This window comes from Octopus bimaculoides, chromosome 21, assembly GCF_046866305.1.
Source record: "Octopus bimaculoides isolate indiv1 chromosome 21, ASM4686630v1, whole genome shotgun sequence".
Taxonomy (NCBI): Eukaryota; Metazoa; Mollusca; class Cephalopoda; order Octopoda; family Octopodidae; genus Octopus; species Octopus bimaculoides.
Genome location: NC_142948.1, coordinates 7,228,331 through 7,251,699, shown reverse-complemented (window position 1 = coordinate 7,251,699; position 23,369 = coordinate 7,228,331). Strand labels below are relative to the sequence as shown.

Below are 23,369 nucleotides of genomic sequence, written 5' to 3'. Positions count from 1 at the left end.
TATGATCGGAAGTGTATCACCGTAACCACTAAGCCACATACTTTCATATATAACACTGGGTAAAACAAAGAAGAAAGCCTCAAACACATGACTGTGTGTGTATCTGTGACTATCTACATAGAATTCATCAGTTAGTGATGGAGATATATGATAGATTGTATTTATTTTGAAGTAAAATATAGGTGCAGGAGTGGCTGTGTGGTAAGTAGCTTGCTTGCCAACCACATGGTTCCGGGTTCAGTCCCACTGCGTGGCACCTTGGGCAAGTGTCTTCTACTATAGCCTCGGGCCGACCAAAGCCTTGTGAGTGGATTTGGTAGATGGAAACTGAAAGAAGCCCGTTGTATATATGTATATATGTATGTATGTGTCTGTGTTTGTCCCCCCACCATCACTTGACAACCGATGCTGGTGTGTTTACGTCCCTGTAACTTAGCGGTTCAGCAGAAGAGACCGATAGAATAAGTACTAGGCTTACAAAGAATAAGTCCTAGGGTCGATTTGCTCGACTAAAAGGCGGTGTTCAATAAAATTTACAACTAGAGAATCATGCTTGGAGTACCAGCAGTTTTTTTTTTCCCAATGTGCCAGGGACTGGTAATATTTTTTAGTAATATCAATTTATACCAGAAACAATATATATAATGAATATAATAAAAGTTGATAATTTAAAAATAAATCTTATATTTATTTTGTAAACAAATAATACAATATTACGTAAGCATTTTATAATGTTTCTTCCTATTCTGGAAACTCGCCTTTTACCGGCAACTGATGGCTTGCGGTCCAGCACCGATCCACAGACCACCACTTTGAGTAGCACTGGAGTAGAGGACACTTGTCCAAGGTGCTGCACAGTGGGACTTAACCTGAAACCACATGGTTGTAGAGCAAGCTTCTTAACCATATAGTCATGTCTGTAAACAGAGTCTTTTGTATTTTCATGTTCTACATTGTGTTGATCAATCTGCTTTTCAATGATAACCAGATGTTCTTTGTATGTATTTATACATATATATATATATATATATATATATATATATATATATAGATATATATATATATGTGTATATGGTCTGTTTATATATGTGTGTATGTGTGTAGAAATAGGATATTGGAAAGCATTAAGAGATTGACCCACTCAAAGATTAATAGCTAACATAGAAATACAAAAGCTTAGATTTACATCATAAGATTAAAAACTGTATTTTAGATATTCTTTTCTACTATAGGCACAAGGCCCGAAATTTTTGGGGAGGGCGCCAGTCGATTAGATCGACTCCAGTACACAATTGGTACTTAATTTATTGACCCTGGAAGGATGAAAGGCAAAGTCGACCCCGGTGGAATTTGAACTCAAACTGTAAAGACAGGTGAAATACCCGCTAAGCATTTTGCCCAGCGTGCTAATGTTTCTGCCAGCTTGCTACCTTACTGTATTTTAGATATTGCCTTGCCATGAGTCCTCAGCTCCTGATGGAATTGTAGGCCCACCGTCTTGACATAGGTGGGAAGTGAACATTTGTATAAAATATTTACTTCACCAAGGTACAGTGAAGGTAAAGTAAATATGTTTTTAATTGGAGAATATGTTACTGAAACAACCAGCTTCAGTATTTATGAGATGCATATTTTAGGAAAATTTGTAAAGTTAAAAGTCAGTCAGCCATGACAGTATTTGAACCCAAGACCAGGAGACATGTAATATTGAAATCCTAAACAGCAGCCAGCAACTGCCCTATTGTCTCAGACATCTACCTATACTGCTTTATATTTGTGTAAAATAAGGAGTTCTTACACTGGGAGAAGTCCACACATTTATAAGTGCCGGCATGGCTGTGAGGTAAGAAGTTTGCTTCCCAACTACATAGTTTCAGGCTCAGCCTCACTGCATCACATCCTGGGCAAGTGTCTTCTACCATAGTTCTGGACTGACCAGATCCTTGTAAGTGGATTTGGTGGATGGAAGTTAAAAGAATCTCTCTCTCATATGTATGTATGTATGCATGCATGCATGCATGCATGTATGTATGTATGTATGTATGTATGTATGTATGTATGTATGTGTCTCTCTCTATCTATATATATGTATGTATGAAAGAAGACCTGTGTGTGTGTGTATGTATAAATGAATACCATCATCTATCTATCTATCTGACTACCTACTTAACTGCCTGTGTGTGTGTGTGTGTGTGTGTGTGTATCATAACCATCATTTAACATCTGTTTTCCATGCTGGTATGGGTTGGATGAGCTGACAAAAGCTGGCAAGCCAAATGTCTCTGTCAAGCTCTACTGTCTGTTTTGGCATAGTTTCTACAGCTAGGTACCCTTCCTAATGCCAACCACTTTACAGATTATACAAACATGGACAAGCAGACATGAAACAATGAAGTATAATCTATTGAATCTCCTTCCTCACCCATTATATTCCTAGTAATTATTTAATCTTTATTGTACTCCTCTTTAAGTGGAACTAATTTCCTTATATAGCAATATCATTGTGTTGGTTCAGAGTTCAGATCTTTCAGAATTGATAAAATAAACCACTACTACAAATAATTATAAACAGAGAAATGTGAGATAGGACGAGTCGGCTTTACTATTTTTGACCTTGGGACAGACTCTAATGAATGAATAAATTTACTCTTGATTAATTTACTCTTGTTTTATTTTCTTCTAACTTCCACCGGTCTTGACTCACGTGAATTAATCCTTATCTGGTGACCATTGTGTTTGAAACAATTGTTTCCTGGAAGACTTGAATTGTAACAGAAATAAATGATTTTTGTGGAAGAGAGAAGAGAGATTAAGTTTTTCTTTTCTATTGTTTTGCTGGTTTTAGTATTTAGACTGTGGCCATTCTGGAGCACTGCGAGGGTTTTAGTTGATCACGTCAACCTCAGTACTTATTTCAGTTTGTTGAATCTCTCAGCTATGGGACATTAAGGTATAATAAACAGCTCAGGTTTTTTAAATGGTGCAAACACAGCAGAGGGACTCTGTCTGTCTCTCTCTCTCTCACACACACACACACTTGTATATGAGGGGTATATATATTTATTTATTTATTTATGTGTTTCAGCCAAGTGGCTATATATACTGTTGTGTCTGGGGAGAGTCATTTTCTTATTGTGCCTTGAAATTTAACACACTCACCGTTAAAATTTCTACTTATTTCTTATTTTTATTTTCCTAAAATTTTCATTGCGTCTTGCAACCTTATCAATAGTCTTGACTCTATATATATATATAAAATATATAAATATATGCATATATACATACATATATGTACATACCTACATATATATGTATAAATTGTAAATCCCAAAAATAACAACAAAACTACAAAGGATTCCGCGGTACACGTGTTTCAAGCTTTATATGTGTATAATTTACAATACAAAGCTATCTTCAGCCGCAAAATTATTTCTCTCCCAGGAAATTATACCACATCGGCGTTAAGGTAAGAAGAAAGTTGTGATATAAGAGGTGAAGATCCTTTCGGTATTCTGTATAGTACTACATGCATATATGGGTACAGGACATCAAAAAAAAAAACGTACATACAATGAGAAACGAAAACATAAAAAAACAAAGACATAGAAAATGAACATTTTTTGAACAGCGAAAAAAACCCAAACAGAAACGAGACAGATAACATAAAGAACTCAACTATGAGTCCACTACACCTTATAATAACAGGAACATTCTTAAGCTATTGAAGTTTGTAAGATAATTGCTTATTCCTTTGTCCTCTCATTTTCTTGCTACTACTCTGTTCTCAACAAATGCTTTGTTCTGATGCATATGGATATTGAGTTCTACAACAGGTTATTAGTTTTGCAGTGCCTAAGCGAAATATTTATTCAACTAACTTGGTGCAGGTGTGGGTTATATGGTAAGAATCTTGCTTCCCAACCACATGGTTCCAGCTTCAGTCTCACTGTGTGGCACCTTGGGCAAGAGTCTTCTACTATAACCTTGGGCAGACTAAAGCCTTGTACTGGATTTGCTAGTTGGAAACTGAAAGTGTATAAATGTGTGTGTGTGTGTGTGTGTGTGTGTGTATCTTTGTGTCTTTGATTGTCCCCCACCACTGCTTGGCAACCAGAGTTGTTGTGTTTACACCCTTATAACTTAGCGGTTTGGCAAAAGAGACCGATAGAAAGTCCTGGTGTTGATTTGTTCAACTAAAACCCTTCAAGGCAGTATCCCAGCATGGCCACAGTCAAAATGACTGAAACAAGTAAAAGATAAAGACAGTGTAAAAACAATAGGTTTGTTATGGATTATGTCAGTCTTGCTTTTGGGCCCTGTTTTTTCCCCCAAGTAATTCAAAGGCTACAACTAAACCAGCATCCCCGCCAGTTGCATAGAAACCACACCCCCATGGCCCATGCCCACACTGGAGATGAAATACTGAAAATGATAAGAGCAGCCGACCATTCAAGGGGACAGTTTGTTGCTGCAGCATGCACTAATCCACATTGTCTCTGCCACCACGTGATGAATAGCCCCCCCCCCCCCCCGCCTGCACACATCCACAACACCCCCAAGAGTATTATCCCTCCCACCCAGTTCAGACAAACACAAAACACAGACATGAAGATAGCAACGCCAATAATAATAATCTCCTTTGTGTGAAATATTAAGCAGTAATGTATACTAGCAATTATAAGTACATCTGAGGAACAGCTGTTGTACTTTGGCTAAGTCCACCTCTGCTTCTCCCCATCCCCGCCTACAGTGGTCACCATTTTAATTTATAAGCAATGGAAGCAAAAAAGCAACATGCTGCACTGCAATCATATGGCAAATCACTGCACTTGGGATTCCACAGTATGGGTTCTCGACTAAGGGGGTGGAGGGAGACATTGTATATTTGATGCTGAATCTGCGGATGGCACTCGGTCTAATAGGACTGGCCAAGGCTACTCAGCAACCATAGTGGTTTGGGTTTTTGTAGGTGCTAGCATGGCTTTATGGCTAAGAAGCTTGCTTTGCTATGATGTGGTTTTGAGTAGGTTCAATCCCACTGCACAACATCTTGGGCAAATATCTTCTATTATAGCTCTGGGTGAATTTGATAGATGGAAACTGTAGAAGCTTGTCATATATATCATCATCATCATCCTTTAATGTCTATTTTCCATGCTGGCATGGGTTGGATGGTTTGACCAGGGCTGGCAAGCTGGAAGGCCACACCAGACTCCCGTCTGATTTGGCATGTTTTCTATAACTGGATGTCCTTCCTAATGCCAACCACTCCGAGAGTTGGTCATGGCTGGAATGCCTTTGATTGTTGGACTGTTTTATTTGGCTGTCCTGAGGCTATAAAGGTAGACTCTTGAGTTTGAGTAAGACAGTTCTGCTATTCCTTGCTGAACAATCTGCACAGATGACTTGTTTTATAGAGATCAAATGTATGTGCTGTACATTGGCTCACATCCTCCATCAAACTGACATTGACAACTGACGTGTGACACATTGTGTGTGTGTGTGTGTGTGTGTGTGTGTGAGAGTACTTGTCTCCTCTAGCCATCACCACTTGACAACTGATGTTGATGTGTTTATATCCCCATAACTTAGCAGTTTGGCAAAAGAGCCTGATAGAATAAGTACGAGGCTTTAAAAAAGAAAAGAAGCCCTGTGGTCAATTTCTTCAACTAAAACTCTTCAAGGCAATGCCCCAGCATGGCCACAGTCAAAATGACTGAAACAAGTGCAGGCAAAGTGATTGCAGAGCAATGTGAAATGAAGTGTTTTACTCAAGAACACAACACATCATCCAGTTGGGGAATCGAACCCTTGATCTCACAGTTATGAGTACAACACCCTAACCTGTAAGCCATGTGCCCTCATAAGGCTACACAGTAACCTATTCCCAGAGTAAACCTGCTGGGCTTGTGGAAGTTGGGTATCTTGCCTAGATTATGGATATGCATTTTGGATCTTGGTAGAATGTAGCTATTGGTGATTGTGTGTGTATGTGTAGTAGAAGACTGTAGCTACAGTTAAGTGTAACAGAAGATTGCTGTAATTGCATGCTTGTTAAATATGCTAACATATTGATAATAAAATTTACTGTTAGAATAGGTGTATGTATGTTACGGCTATAATTATTTGAGTCCAGCAGCTGTTGTCATGAAAAGGTTAATTTTTTGACAAGATTTATTAACTGGAGTAGTTGTTGATAAACTCCAATTCAAACCTAATTCAAGCAGACCTACCGTGAGATGCACTCCAACTTTGATTTTCCCAGCGTTTATTTAGACATAGTCTATCTTAGGATTATATTAGTCAATGTGTCTTCATATGTAGTTAATATCAACATCATCATTGAACCCTTTAGCCTTCAGATTGCTCTGTTAAATGTAATGCTTATTTATTCACATTGTTTTGAAGTAATCATGCATTTGTCTTGTGGCTTTGAGATTTCAATGATGTGATTGTTTATTTTTAGAGTAATATTTTTGGGTAGGTGTGAGAGGCCAGACCTGGCTAGCTTGAAGATAAAACATGTAGATTATTTTGACTGGATATGGCCAGTTTAAATGCTAAAGGGTTATTGTCCACTTTTCTTATGCTTCCAGGCAAAGTCTCTATGGCTGGGTGCCCTTTCTGCAAGCCAACTTTTATGTTTCCACACAAGGGTAATATTTCCCATGACCAGGTATGTTTTCATGGAAGACCAGAAATGAACAACTTCACTTATATGTTGGTGAAGCTTGTTGACAACCACTGAGTGCAAGTGTGGCCAGGCACAGGTGTGACTGTGTGGCAAGAAATTTGCTTCCCAACCACATGGTTCTAGGTACAATCCCACTGTGTGACACTTTGAGCAAGTATCTTCTGCTATTGCCCCAGACTGACCAAAGCCTTGTGAGTGTATTTGGTAGACAGAAACTGAAAGAAGGTGGTGAGCTGGCAGAAGCGTTAGCATGCTGGGCGAAATGCTTAGCGGTATTTCGTCTGCCGTTAAGTTCTGAGTTCAAATTCCGCCGAGGTCGACTTTGCCTTTCATCCTTTCGGGGTCGATGAATTAAGTACCAGTTGAGTACTGGGGTCGATGTAATCGATTTAATCCCTTTGTCTGTCCTTGTTTGTCCCCTCTATGTTTAGCCCCCTTGTGGGCAATAAAGAAATCAGAAACTGAAAGAAGCCTGTCTCCTTGTCTTGATATCATGTGTCTGTTGTAAACGAGTGCCACTGTAATGCAAGTGGTGTCCTTCAATTCCAATATTGTTAGGGTGGCACAGACGGTAACTCATTGAGCAGTAATTTTAATGATTAATGACCAAGTTCAAATCCTGCCAGTCAGCTTCAACATTGCATCTTATCCCATTGTTGGTCTGCATGAAATATTTACTTTGTTCAGTTCAATAAACTACAGCTGCTCCAACACGCTATCTGTGTGTGTAGATACAAATTATATTATGCAATACAAATTTATACAGAGTCAAAGGGTCACCAATTGACCACACTAAAACCAAAATAATGGGTGGGCAGAAACGACAACAAGAACGAAACTTTTTGTTTAGTATTGGATTGGATTGCCCGTGTTCTGTCCATTGCAGGATGAAAACCTCAGCATGTTCTCTTCACCAACCATTGTCTGATGTGGTGGCCATGAATTTAATCTTGAGATTATAATGATTTGATGAGCCTACTCAGAATACAAGTCTGACCTCAACCTCCTTTTTTAGTTGCATTTTATGACACGCAGAGGAAACATAGGGTCTATTCTTTAACATGCCGGCCCCCACTCAGCAAGGACTCCCCCAAACACACCCATAGGTTGGAGGGATGTCGCCTGAGTGGTGCAAAGTTGTTACAGTATATGCCCCCATACTACTACTACTACTACTGCTGCTGCTGCTGCTGCTGCTGCTACTACTACTACTACTACTACTACTACTACTACTACTACTCACAAAGGAAAAAAGAAAAGCTTATAGATTTAATATTTATTATGTAATAACTATTAAAAGCAGTGAAGATGGAGTTGAAAGATTAGCGCATTGGAAACCTGATTTACTGCAAAGACAGGAGGTGAATGTTATTGTTACTTTGCAGATCTAAGCGTTTAAGATTTGAATATGTAAGCTGTTTTGGTATTGTCTTGGGTTTTATGTCGTTAATTTTATTTCTTTTTCTGTATTTTGCCAGGTTCAGGCTGTGAAAGAAATCGTCCCAGGGAAAAATGCTAATGAAATTATTTTAGTGCTTCAGTATTATGACAACTGTGTTGAAAGAACTATACAAGCTTATATGGAAGGTGGGTAATTGTTATGTTTTGAATATTTAATCAGTGTGAGCAGGTGTGGTTAAATGTAGGTGCAGGTGTGGCTGTGTATAGATGCTGGCCTGGTTGGGTGGAAGGAAGACTATTGTTTGAGTGTGCAAATTTGTGTATATCTATCTGTCTGTCTGTCTGTCTATTGCACAGTAAAGATGTGTGGTTAGGGTATTCGGTTCACAATTGTAAGGCCATGTGTTTGATTCCCAATGGCACATTGTGTCCTTGAGCAAGACACTTTATTTCACACTACTCCAGTTCACTCAGCTGGCAAAAATGTATCACACCTGTAATTCAAAGGGCAAGCTTTTTCAAATTCTATATCATTCTGAATCTCCCTAAGAACCCCATTAAGGGTATGCATGTGTTATTTCTTTACTACCCACAAGGGGCTACACACAGAGGGGACAAACAAGGACAGACAAATGGATTAAATCGATTATATCGATCCCAGTGCGTAACTGGTACTTATTTAATCGACCCCGAAAGGATGAAAGGCAAAGTCGACCTTGGCAGAATTTGAACTCAGAACGTAGCGGCAGACGAAATACTGCCAAGCATTTCGCCCGGCATGCTAACGTTTCTGCCAGCTCGCCGCCTTATGCATGTGTGTGGAATGCTCGGCCACTTGTATGTTAATATCACGAGTAGGTTGTTCTGTTTATTGGATCACCCAGAACTTTCATTGTGACAGATGGAGTACCAGTTATCTGTCTGTCTGTGTAGATAGATAGATATTTAGACAGCTCTAGTTAGACGTGTGTATGTGACCGTGTCAACTCTGTGTGTTTTCCTTAATATTTTCTGTGCAAAAGATGTTAATGACCAACTGTGAACAGATGCTCCACAGTCCATTTGACATATATAAGCACTGGTAGAATGAAAAATACCTCACTTGAAAAACAAGAAGTGGCGGGGAGAGGGACTGGAGGGAAGGTTGACGAGGAGAGCATCTGGCCATAGAAAATCTGTTTCATTAACTGTCTTTTAACTGGTGCCAGCGTAGAAAAAACAGATGTTAAAAATGACAATGACGATGATGGTGATGATGATGATGATCTTCATATAAAACAGAGTAAGAAAGGACTGAGGGGTATTAGACTACTGACCATCTGCTCAAGGTGATTTATTTTAGACATTGTATTTATTGGACAATCAAATTGCTCTCAGCATGTAATTGGGTATTGTAATTGATTGTGTGTTTGCCATTATTTCTATGACCATTGTCTGTTCACTTAGAACTAATTGGGATTATTCAAACAAGAAGACTTATCATTTATGTTGTTGTTTGGACCCAGCTTGGTCCTGACCAAGCAGAGTTGGAGTGAAGCCACTCCATCTGTGACCGACTCATCTCTTTTCAAGTATTGTGACCCCAGCTGACATTACACTGCGTAACAAAATTAAAATTTTTTTTTGTCTTTGGTTAGTAAGTGTTATTTCTTATTTGCTTCTGTATAGAAATCAAAAGAAATGACTACTATCCCCTTCAAACTTTGCTTTTCTGATCTGGGCATCAGTGTTTTGAAACTGATCTATTATCCATTACATTTCAGACAAATTCAGTGTTGAATTACTGAAGCAGAAATGTTGTTATAGCAAATATTCTACTCAGTACCACAGATTTGCTTGTTAGTTGCTTGACACTTGAGCATGTCCCTTAGTGGCTGACAATATCCGTTATACTGCCGGTATATTACCTATGTTTATCTGTGGGCACACATATGTAAGCATATTATGCTCATAAGTTACAGGTAAAGACAAGGAAAAACATGAGTTTATCAGGAATCAAGATTTAAAGAAAACAGAAAATGGGGAAATATTGATGAACATCAATTGACTTGTATCAATTATTATTTATTAATTCAATACAAATAGACTGCATCCCCTCTAACAGCTGTTTCTGCTTCCAATGTTGTTTGGTATTGCTATTAATATGCTAAAAATATTTATCCTATTTGGTAATATAACTGATCTGAAACATAGAGCTTCATCAGAGTGAAGAATAAATAAAAAAGAAGAGCCTTGAGAAGAAAAAGGAACAGTTGAATATGGTTGTAATCATACCATTCTGCTTGTGTATCTCTTTGAGACATTAAGTAAATGACTAAACTTAAAATAGTATTTGGCGGATTAATCCTTTGTACAGGGGGAATAGGATGGATAAAGAATAAAAAAATAATAAATAATGGTGGGATACACCAATAGATTTTAGTCGGAGAAGGGGTGAAGATACAATAAGGTTTTAAATTAATCATAATAATTTTTAATGATTATGTCTATAGTACTAATTAATAGTATTTATCATAATAAAGTGCTAATCGATTAAATGTAATTTTTTTAATTTATTTACTAGTAAGTGGTTAAGCTCTTTCACCTGTTATACTTCACTCTGATGAAGCTTCATGGTTATTTTACTGAATATGATAAATATTTTTAGCATATCAATGGCAACACCATACAACATTGGAGGCAGAAATAGCTGTTAGATGGGAAGCAGTCTATTTGTATTGAATTAATAAATGATGATTGATCTAAGCCAATTGTTCATCAATATTTCTCCAGTTTCTGTTTTCTTTAAATTTACGTATATATATATATATATAGAGTTTTTGATATATTTTCTAAACTATATGAGGGCTGTTTCTAGTAATGATATAAAATGATAAGGGTGATAAAATATTTGGATGTTAAAAATTCTTCTTTTGTTCTTCAGATGGTGCCAAGGAGGCTTTGAAAGAATGGCATCTTCCTGACAATAAGGTGAGTGACTTTATGAAGCTGTCTTGTTTAATCTTCGTTTTAATTATTTCAAAATCTGAAATGCTATCTATTTTGTTCTTGTTGCTGTTTTACCTATCTGAGACTGAGCAAATTTATGATCTGAAGCAGTCCAGTCTTGACTATCCAGCCTTTTACTATATCCAAAACTATATTGTCTGACATGTCCTTCTTTTATTTAAGATAGTAATGTTTGATTTGGTTGCCATTTCTGGTAGATTGTATGGCTGTGTTGATCAGACCATCAAATGCTGTTATATACCACTGGTCACAATGCATTTCCTTGCATTGTTGTAGCTTTCAAAAGATGCCATCCAACTGGCTAGACAGGCATACCAACATTCCCCTTGAATGAAAAGCCAGTCCATCACAGAGTTACCCATTTACAGCTGAGTGAACTAGAGCAACATGAAATGAAGTGTTCTGCTCAAGAACACACCACACTGCAAGTCTGGGGATTGAGATCAAGATCTTAAGATTGTGAGTGCAACACCCTGGCCACTAAACCATTACAATGACCATTGCTTGGAAAAAAACAACTGCGTGGTGAAGGCTATGTTATTGATTACTGGTCTGCTCAATCAGGATTTACTCAGAGCAAAACATCAATAGCAACACACACACACATACACACCATACACATGCACACATGACACCCCCATGCACACACACATATACACATACATCACATGCACACACACACACATCACACACACAAACCCAGGCACTCTCTCTCTCTCTCTCACACACACACACAGAATATTTTGTCAGAATATTTTGACTGGATATGGCTGGTTTGAATGCTAAAGGGTTAAAGCTCTTTTAAACGGCATGGACATTGCAAAATCCCTTTCCCCCATTTCTGCATCTCCTGGAAACAATAAAACTAATTATGAATTGATAGATATGAATAATCATTAAAACGATAAAGACACTAACTTTGCCCTACTAGGTGTGAAAGAATATATAATCTTTATTTTCAATGACTTTGTAGGTGTTGAAACAGAAGAAGAAGAACAAAAAGAAGTCAAACCAAAATCCTCCCTCTACTGACCAACAACAGAAGCCTAATTCTCAGGGGCCAGTAAGCATCTCAAAGGTGGCCAATGATGTGGTCAATGGTAAGTGTTGAAGGTCACCCGGCTAAATTATTATGAACGATGATGATGTTGTACTGTTTTTTTTAAATTTCATTTTGTTTTCTTTTTTGTTTTTTCCCTTTTTTTTTCCGTTCATTATTTGTTGTTGTTCTTTGTATTTTTATTTTATTGGCTGATGAAGATTGCTTTGTGTGTGTGTGTGTGTGTGTGTGTGTGTGCGCACACACAGGCATGCATGTGTATGTGTGTTTGTGTGTCTATGTGTATGTATGTATGTGCAGATATTCTCACACACATACAGTACACTTGTTATGTAAGCTAGAAATGTAGATCACATCTTTTTGTTATGACTGTGTTACTTAAATCTACTCCAGTTTGTGGAAATACAAGCATTGTGTCCATTCCTAAGAATAATAAGTCTGACGCTGTCAACACCTATCCTATTGTTCTCCATTTCGACATCATCGAAGTTGATGGAATTAGTCATAAACAACCGGCCCTTTTAGCACCTACAGGCTCTCTTCTTTTCTCAGTGACCAACAGTAAAGAGGTTTCCATAAAGTAGGATCTCTTTGAGACTTGTTCTTTTATATATCATACATTAGTGGTTTCTTGCACTTCTGAACTTTGATGAAGGCCTTCAACTTTATTTGGCATTAGAACTCCTCCAACAGAAAATTTCCTCTAATCAGAAGTTTCCTATCACTACTCAGTTGCAGCATATACTGAGGAGGCCCTTTCTAATTCTGGCATACTCTCTCCAACTCTGGCATACTCTCTCCAGCTCTGGCATACTCTCTCTCCAGCTCTGGCATACTCTCTCCAGCTCTGGCATACTCTCTCCAACTCTGGCATACTCTCTCCAGCTCTGGCATACTCTCTCTCCAGCTCTGGCATACTCTCTCCAGCTCTGGCATACTCTCTCCAGCTCTGGCATACTCTCTCCAACTCTGGCATACTCTCTCCAGCTCTGGCATACTCTCTCCAGCTCTGGCATACTCTCTCTCCAGCTCTGGCATACTCTCTCTCCAGCTCTGGCATACTCTCTCCAGCTTTGGCATACTCTCTCCAGCTCTGGCATACTCTCTCCAGCTCTGGCATACTCTCTCCAGCTCTGGCATACTCTCTCCAACTCTGGCATACTCTCTCCAGCTCTGGCATACTCTCTCTCCAGCTCTGGCATACTCTCTCCAGCTCTGGCATACTCTCTCCAACTCTGGCATACTCTCTCCAGCTCTGGCATACTCTCTCCAGCTCTGGCATACTCTCTCCAGCTCTGGCATACTCTCTCTCCAGCTCTGGCATACTCTCTCTCCAGCTCTGGCATACTCTCTCCAGCTTTGGCATACTCTCTCTCCAGCTCTGGCATACTCTCTCCAGCTCTGGCATACTCTCTCCAACTCTGGCATACTCTCTCCAGCTCTGGCATACTCTCTCCAGCTCTGGCATACTCTCTCCAGCTCTGGCATACTCTCTCTCCAGCTCTGGCATACTCTCTCTCCAGCTCTGGCATACTCTCTCCAGCTTTGGCATACTCTCTCTCCAGCTCTGGCATACTCTCTCCAGCTCTGGCATACTCTCTCCAACTCTGGCATACTCTCTCCAGCTCTGGCATACTCTCTCTCCAGCTCTGGCATACTCTCTCCAGCTCTGGCATACTCTCTCCAACTCTGGCATACTCTCTCCAGCTCTGGCATACTCTCTCCAGCTCTGACAAACTCTCTCCAACTTTGGCATACTCTCTCCAGCACTGGCGTCCTCTCTCCAACTCTGATATACTCTCTCCTGCTCTGGTGTACTCTTTCCAACTTCGGTATACTCTCTCGAGCTCATTTGTACTTCTCCAACTTTATTGTACTTTCTCCAACTCTAAAGTACTTTCTTGATTCCTACTGTACTTTCTTCAGCTTTTGTGTACTCTTTCTAACTCCGTGTATTCCAATGTTCAGTCTTGTCTATGACACTCTTCTTCCTGTACATTAACAATTCACTTACCATTACTTCTACTCTCTCTCTCTACACACACACAAAGAAAAAGAAGGCAATTAGAATTTTGGATAATTATTTATTTAGCACTTTCAGAAAGTCCTGTGGCCTGCAGTTTGTCCATGACTGCCTCAAAGGCTCGTTCTTGTGTTTGTGACACTCAGAGGAATTGGCAGTACACATGAAATTGGTTACGTGGGGTTGAAACTGAATCATGGACATGGCTTACCAAGCAGTTTACTTTCGTTTCACAACGTTCCTAAGTTTATGTAGTTAAAAGAGAGTTAAAAAATAACTGAGAATATGAATTAAAATGAAGCTGTTTTGTGGTGTGTAGTTTGTCTTTTGTGTGATATATAATGAAACTATGCAATAATAATTTCAGTTTAATTTCCCTATAAATTTGATTAGTTGTTTGGCAGCACCTCTGTTTTTTTTTCTTCCTTGTTCTGAGTTTTGTCTTTTTCTTCTCTTTCTTCTGGCTGTTCCAGGTGATATGCCTAAAAGGAACAAATCCACGGTTCGCATTGGGAAAAATGCGTCTCGAACTGGTGTTGTAATCTCATCATCTTCATCATCTTCGTCGTTATGTAGGGGGGAGTTACACACCGCTGCTGGCAAAGAAGTTGAGCTAACAACTACATCTCAGAGGGACCTCAATGGCGATTCTTCTAAATCGGATCTCCATACTAACAACGAATCTGAAATCCATAAGCAACGGTCTCGCCCTAAGTCTGGCCAAGCTGTAGCAAACAGTCAGACACATCAGGGTAGTAAGAAAGCTAGTGTCATCACTTCTGCTAACTCTCTTCCAAAAACAGGTATATTTTCATATTCTAATCCTCTGAAATCTTCTAGCTAGCATGTACATAATGAGGAACTAAATAATAGTAATTATCAACTGAATGCTAATTATTTTTTACCCAGTCTCTATATTAATTAATGTGTTTCTAGGAAATTGGGTGAGGACAGCAATGTTGGGGAATGGAGAAGGGACCATCTGGAATTACTGTTGTAGGAATAAGTTAAGTATCCAGTGTTTTCATTGTTGTAAATGTAGAGTTTCTGTGGTAGTTGAATGAAACATAATCCTGGTGGTGGATACCTTTGAATGATGGACTGTTACACAGCAGTCATCATTGCTTCTTGAACAGAGGCCAGAACTTGGATTCAATGTCAAATTTGGTCAAGACACCTGAGGATTGTTACCTGAGTTTTATAACAGGAATGTCTTCTTGTTGCTTTCTCTTAGAAAATAACAGGACTTGGATTCAGCATAGAAGATGAATAAAATACTCGATATTACTTTGCTAAGCATGTCAAAAATTTGGGGTAACTTGCATTCTGCATTATTAGATGACTTCAAGTAATAGATCACTTCATGAAGATTTAGTCTTCATGCATGGTGTTTAGAGTACAGAGGGGATTCCACATTATCTCAGGTACATTCACAGATGGTTTTGAAGTTAGCATTGCATGCTGTGTTAAAAATTTAGAGTAGTTTTTTTTTTTGTTCCTTCTTTCTTTCTTTCTTTCTTTCTTTCTTTCTTCTTTTAGAGAGAATAGAAGAGAGAGAGACTCATACTGCTGCCACATCTTGGACTGTGCTAATACTACACATACAAACATTCTAGGCTAAATCCCATCCACAAGATAAACCACATGACTGATTAGCTTAGAGTTAATCACCAATACACTTCAACCTCTAACTTCTAAATCTGCTCTCCTCTTCTGATTTTCTACAACCTCTTCAAAAACCTCTGCTCCTTGGAGCTAGCTGGTTCTTTACCCCCCCCCCCCCATTCAACTCCATTCATTAAGCTCATCACTTTTCTTCTCTTCACACATATTGCATCACCACCTCAAGGTCCTACACTCCCCACTTTATCTCCTATGTGCTTTTCGCAGAGAGTCAACCTTCTCGAATTTCCTCCCCACTGTTCCATGTTTTTTCTGTCGTTGTCAACTTGAAGTTATTCAAGAGCATCGGCTGGGCAATTTCATCAATCTCAGACAGCATACATATAGACACAGCTCCTTTCTCTCAATTAAAATGTTTAAAAGCCCTCCAAATATATCAGATTTTCAGAGGTGGTTACTACTAATATGGTTACTTCCTTTTTCCTGGTTTTTGCTCTGAAAAACTTGAAAGAAGTGCACTCCATGATCCATTAAATATTTCAGACGTGACTTTAATTCAGTTTCTTAGACTCATTTGGAAATACACTACAAGAAGAAGAGTCACTCTACCAACAGGTACAATTTGAATGACCTACATCAATTAATAACAAATGTTACACCTACTTTTGGATTACATTTGGTACATCTCTCATACTTTGCTGTAATTGTGAGATTTGCTCCCCAGAAGAATATCTTAGCTGATATCTAATTCTGAGATTGTCTCTTATAAAGAATATGATGAATATTTACCTCTTTAGAATTAAGATTACTTTGCCAAATGTAATGCTTATTTATTCACATTACTTTGAATTAATCATGAATCATTTCATAGCTTTGATGATGTGACTGTGTATTTTTAGAATGACATTGCAGGGTAGGTGTAAGAGGTCAAATCTGGCCAGTTTGAACATACAACAGGTTGAATAGTTTGGTCAGATATAGCTGGTTTAAATGCTAAAGGGTTAAATTGTATCCTCACATCTATGTTCATTTACAGACCTCAGCCCAAATAATAAACTAACCCCTATACAATATTCCTTTACACAATATTTAAAGTGTTCCTGGTTAAGTGAGGTTTTTTTTTTTCATTGGTTTAAACTATAATTTTCTCTTATCTATTTAATTTTTGATTTTCAAAAAAAACTTCTGCATTCATTCATGTCTTGTTTTTGGTTTTATACTAATAAAAAGAGGAACTATTTTTTTAGTAATTTTTGGCTAACTTAGAATGACCTTAGTTTGAAGAGTTGAGTCATTAAAATATGGCATTGTTTCTTAAGGCTGCAAGCTGGCAGAATTGTGAACACACTGCACAAAATGCTTTGCAGCAGTTCTTTCAGCTTTGTGTTCTGAGTTCAAATTCTGCCAAGGTCGACTTTGCCTTTCATCCTTTTGGGGTCAATGAAATAAGTACCAGTTGAGTACTGGGGTTGATGCAATCGACTAGCTCCTTCCACCAAAAATTTCAGACCTCACTCGTATAATAGAGCTATGCTTTCTTCTAAAGGCAGCAGGCTTGGGATTCCGTAGCAGATAGGAATTGAGAAGCTGTGATGAGGCAATCTTTCCTAAGAGCATTATCCCTTTTGTAACCATATTCCTTTTGAAATCCACTGCTTTTCTTTCAATTAATTTTGAAAATAATGATGAATTTAATAAAATAATTCTCTCCTTATGAAGCTGGCGTTTGGAATGTAAATCAACATAAAAACTTTGATGGAAGATTTAATTTAAATTTCTTTAAAACAAAAAAACATATCATAGAACCAGAAGCAGTCTCAATCAGTTTGGTATCAAAAATGAACTAATTCCAATGGGGCAAGGATGAAAACTGGGTTATCGGATTGGTTTACCAGGAAATTATGCTGCTACACTACACAAAAGACTAATACAAATGAAGTAATAGCAACTTATTATACATTACATAGTTACAAGAGTCTCGAATTCATAGGAAGAGTGAAATAAGATTGGCATCTATAACAAGCCTTTTAATGACTGATTAAATGAAATTTCAGCTCAAATGAAATTTGAGTTGTTGAACTTATTTCAGCAGACACCTAACACCATATCTGATGATTTGCTCCAGAATGAAATAATTACTGAAATTAATTTCACTGACATTTCTTTCTTTTAAAAATGAATATTGTTTTGCAGGAAAACAGATATTATTTACTTTAGGTCTAGCAGTGAATTTTGTTTTCCTTTTCCTTTTGTTTCTTTTCCACAGATCAAATTTTTTTACAGAAATTGTCAACAAATTATTGCCTTTCCTTAAAGAGGGACAACATCAATTTCTCTTTTTTTTTTTATTTGGGGGAGGTGATTGCGTGGATGAGTGAATCTGGAAGAAACAGCTGAGATTGGAATGATTTAACCATGGATTTAATTGTTATTTGTATAAATGAAGTTTGTCTACTTTAAGGCTTCAGGCAGCTTGGGAATAAAGGAAGTTCATTAGTAAGACAATGAGACATGAACAATCAAATAAGAATATACCTGGAGCAGTTAGAAGAGAGTGCTGAGGTTAATCTAAAAGGAATGTGTAAAAGGATAAAGTAAAGAATGAGCTGAAACAAAGGCTGTGTATTTCAATAGAAATGTGCTAAAAATAAAAGGGTTAAACTGAATAACAAATGATACATATTTGAAATGGTGGTCACTCACAGGGTGATTCAAGGGTCAAAATATGTTCTCTGCATGATATTTTTTCTTTAAATTTCATTTTATTTTTGTACATTTAACCCTTTTACAGTGGAAATCAGATATATTCACTCAAAATTTCATTACTGTAGAAAGCAGTTTTATATATCAGTCTATCTTTTGTTGAGGAATGTCATATTTTAAACTTTTTTTTTATGTTGAGATTATGTCAAGTTTATTGAGATCATGTGACCTTGCAGAAAATACCAATTCTATTTTTTGGTAGATATTTAGCATTGTTATTAGAATAACCATGAAATTTAATTCCACAGTTAAAGGGTTAAAAACAAAAGGATAACATTTCTTTTTGATTATAATTAACTTGGTTTGTGTTTTTTTCTAATCTTTATTTTCAATTTAATGGAATAATAATTTTTGAATAATTTTTTTTTGTCTTTTTTTTGGTTTTTTTTTTTTTCTTTTGAATTTTTTTTTGTATTTTTGTTTTGTTTTGTTGTTTTTGTTTTTGCTTTTCTTTTCAAGGAAATCATTGTTAAATTTTTTGTTTTCTCTCAGGACATTCTGGATCAACGAAAAGTGACAACAGGGTTGACTTGGGCCCAAATGTGGTGGCTAAGGTCAAGAAACCATATGCAGGTGTGAACATAAATAAATTTTCAATAAGATATAGTATTGATTTTCACTGATTTAGTTAATTTTAGCAGCGTCTAACCTGTGTTGAGCCATGTCTTTGAGACAAATTCACTAGTTTTGCAGTATTTATCAGATTGGTGCAGGCATAGCTCTGTGGTTAAGAAGCTCACTTTGCAACCATGTGGTTTCAAGTTCAATTCTATTGTGTGACACATTGAGCAAATGTGTTCTACTATAGCCCTGGACTGACTAATATTGTGTGAGTGATTTTGGTCGATGGAAACTATGTGGAAGCCCATATGGCTGGGTGTGTTTATATTTACAATTGTTCCTTCCATTGTACTCTTTTTCTATCAGTTTCACTACATAAGTCTTGTCGATGCAGAACAACACTAGCCTCATTGGAACCTGTTTGATTTTCTTTTTACAGACACGCGCACGTGTGCACGTACGTACATATAATATCATGACCATCAGTTTACCTTCTCTTTTCCATGCTGGCAGGGATTGGATGGGTCTATCAAATTCCTTCCCTCTCTGACACAATACAGTAATCCCTTGCCTTATCACGGTTCACCTACCGCGGTTTATTATTTAAGCTTTCATCGATTCCTCTGTGGTGTTGTTTTGCATTTATAATAAAATAAATATATACAAATTATAAAAAGGATAAAGAAATATACACAGTACAGTACTGTTTCTACTTTGCGGATTTTCATCTATTGGGGGGTTTTGGAACATAACAGTCGAGAGGTTACTGTTCTCTAAAGACAAAACTGTCAATCTTTGTTGTGAACAACTGATTTGAGAACATGATATTTCTATGACTGGATACTGTTTCTACCACCAATCATTTGCCAGTATGGTTCGTGTACATTTTATAGCGTCACTGACATTTAGAGGGGATGTTTGCAAAAATTAAAGTGTCTCCTCTACCTTGTATCATTTTTTTGTGTTTTATTTGTGTTGGGGTTAGTGTTAGTGTTAGATGGTAAGCACGTGAGGGCACATGGCTTAGTGGTTAGGGTGTTGCAGTCATGATTGTAAGATCATGACTTCAATTCTCAGACCGGACAGTGTTTTGTCTTCTTGGGCCAAACACTTCATTGCACATTGTTCTGCAACCACTTTGTGTGGCACACTGCACACCTGTACACGCACTGTTCATTTGATGGAAGGAATGAGATAATGTACAGCACAAACAAATCATCCGTGCAGGTCATTCAACAAGAAATTGAAGACCCCTCATCTGTGGTTCTCAACAGGGTCCATAGGGCCCCTGGAGGTTCACATAAGATTTTGTTGTTAAAATTTATCTGCAATAAATTGGTTTTACTTCCACTGTACACAAAGTATTTTAACAATATTTTATACAGTTTCTTATAATATTTCATTATAAAAATATGATTTTTTTAAAACATTGAATGGCTGTGAGGGTTTATTTGAGTAAAATAGGAATCAAAGGGATTCATAGGAAAAAACCCCAAAACAAATGGTTGAGTGACAATGTAGTAGTGCAACATTAAGATGACTAAGTGTGTTGAGAGAATAGTGTGTTGATGGTGGGGGATAGATTAGATCATTCATGAACAAACTGCAGCCCACAGGACTTTCTGAATGGCATGCCAACAAAAGACTACCTTCAATTTTTTTCAGTCATGTGGCTTGTCTGAAAGAGAGTCATGTCTCGTGTGAAAAGCTTCTTGTAAAAAGTTGTCCACGTCTGGGTTAGAAGAAGTATGAAGTAAGGATGGTAGGGAAAAGAGATGGTTGGTGGTGATGCTGTATTACATTGGCGATGGTGTGATTGGAAAATGTGTGACGTTTATAGCCCCTGGTCATACCTTGATTGAATTGACAAACCAATGGTCAAAGGTGATTCTGGCTATGACCGTCCCATCTTATTTTGAGACTCAGTGAATCCAAGACAACACTATTCCACATACCACTATCATTCTCTTTTTTAGTTGTGAAGCTTGCCTGAAGGGGAGCCATGTCTCATGTGACCTGCTTCTTGTAAAAGCTTGCTCATGCCTGGATTAGATAAAATATGAAGCAGGGGTGGCAGGGAAAAAAGATAATGGATAGTGATGCAGCATTACACTGACCCAGATGGTAACCATCTAACTCTACTTTGTGAATCCAAATCTCCACTTCATCTTCTCATTTGGAATGGATTGCATTTTATGGCTGGATGCCCTTTTTACCATCAACCACATGGATGTGAATGTGTGTGTGTTTATTTAGTTTCTCCACAAAGCGTTGATAGTTGAGCTGCTTTTGATGTTTGCTGAGATACTTTCTTTCCCTGAAGGATCCTATCATTACTAACTCTCCACTGCTACTTATATTGTTTTATAAACAATAGCTACTGCAATAGTCATAAAAAGAGATTTTAAGATTGGTAATTGAACAGACAATCAGTGTGGTGGGGGTAGGTGGGGGTAGCCAAAGGTCTAAAAATAGAGATGCTGCATTAATCAGTGGATAATGTAAAGAGTCAGTGTTTGATGTACTCAGCCACTCCCACTTGGTTGCTATTGTTCTAATTGAAAAACAAACCTTCTCAAAGTGGTATTGCTGCTAATTTCTTTAATGAGTAATATTGAAAAACTTAAGTTACCTTGAGACAGGTGAATAAATTCATGCATGTGTGTGTTAGTGTGTATGTTTATATGTGTGCGCACATGTATTTATACATACATACACATGTATGCATGCATATACACACATATACATGCAGGCATACATATATATATATATATATATATATATATATATATATATATGCATTTACAAACACATATATATACCACCACACATACAATTACATGCATACATATATATATATATATAAATACACATATACATGTATACAAACGCAATAACACATACACACACACACACATACTCGTGTGCGTGTGTCTATGCGCAGCCATTTTTTACTAAAATATATCCACCATACTATAATTCTTTTATTGACTGTCTAATGGCAGTTTGTCTAATCCAGCCTCACTCCACCAATGTTACTGCTGCTGTATCGCTTACGATCAATCAAAACAGCATGTTATTTTTACCTGCCATATTATTGATTGATGATAGCGAAGGCACATGGCTTAGTGGTTAGGGCATTTGGTTCAATATCATGAGGTTCTGAGTTCAATTCTTGCCAGTGCATTGTGTTCTTGAGCAAGACACTTTACTTCACGTTGCTCCAGTTCACTCAGCTAGCAAAAATGTGTTGTACCTGTAATTCAAAGGGTCAGCCTTGTCACATTCTTTTCTACTCCAGGCACAAAGCCCAAGATTTTTGGGGAGGGGGCCAGTCAATTAAATCGACCCCTGTATGCAACTGGTACTTGATTTATCGACTCCGAAAGGATAAAAGGCAAAGTCGACCTCGGTGGAATTTGAACTCAGAACATAAAGACAGACGAAATACTGTTAAGCATTTCACCCCATGTGCTAACGTTTCTACTAGCTTACCATCTTATCAGCTTTGTCACGTTGTGTCACACTGGATCTCCCTGAGAACTTCATTAAGGGTATGCATATCTGTGGAGTACTCAGCCACTTTCATGTTAATTTCATGAGCAGGCTGCTCCATTGATTGGATCAACTGGAACAGATGTTGTAACTGACAGAATGGCGATTATTTATTAGTGGTTGTTTGGCTGAATATCATTAGATTCATTTGGGATAATGGAATTTAGCATTGCAATAAACAACAACAGCAACAGAAATAACATTAGCTGTGGCAGCAACAACAACAGAAATGGTATCAATAATAGAAGCTGCCAAAAACAAAAAGAAAAAATGATCCAATGGAAGATGTTAACATTGATAAATCGAGTGAAAATGTCGAGAATATCTGTGAAAAGTGAAATGCTTTAAGTAGCACCAGTAGTGAATAACTAAAGAATAATACTAACAACAACAGTAGTAAGCCTTATAATGTTGGTAGTCTTGTCCAAGCTAATGTGTAAGCATTTGAACACATTTGAACAAATGTTGTTCAATGGGTTTGAGTGACACAGCCACACTTTGGTCTTTAGCAAATTGCAGTGGACACATAGCATCTGATTGTGTGCAGATATGTGTATAGGATGTACAGGCATGTGCTAAGACTAAGACACCTGTAAAGATTCCTGGATAACCATGGTGAGGAACAGGTGTGGTTGTAATTTTGAGATACGCCTTGCTAGAACTCATCCGTTCAACTCAGT

At 37.6% G+C, this 23,369-nt stretch overlaps 1 protein-coding gene across 11 annotated transcripts in view; it reads left to right on the top strand.

Annotated features, from left to right (window-relative positions):
* Positions 1-23,369, top strand: part of LOC106882018 (spermatogenesis-associated serine-rich protein 2) — a 132,412-nt gene that overhangs the window by 95,685 nt on the left and 13,358 nt on the right. For 8 of the 11 annotated variants that reach the window (XM_014932567.3, XM_014932572.3, XM_014932569.3 and 5 more), the window contains exons 3-7: positions 8,173-8,281; positions 11,019-11,065; positions 12,078-12,204; positions 14,661-14,990; positions 19,066-19,146. In XM_014932567.3, coding sequence (XP_014788053.1) covers positions 8,173-8,281; positions 11,019-11,065; positions 12,078-12,204; positions 14,661-14,990; positions 19,066-19,146 — 694 coding nt within the window. The remainder of the gene's footprint in view (positions 1-8,172; positions 8,282-11,018; positions 11,066-12,077; positions 12,205-14,660; positions 14,991-19,065; positions 19,147-23,369) is intronic. The other 3 variants (XM_089339358.1, XM_089339357.1, XM_089339356.1) reach the window with 2 other exon arrangements.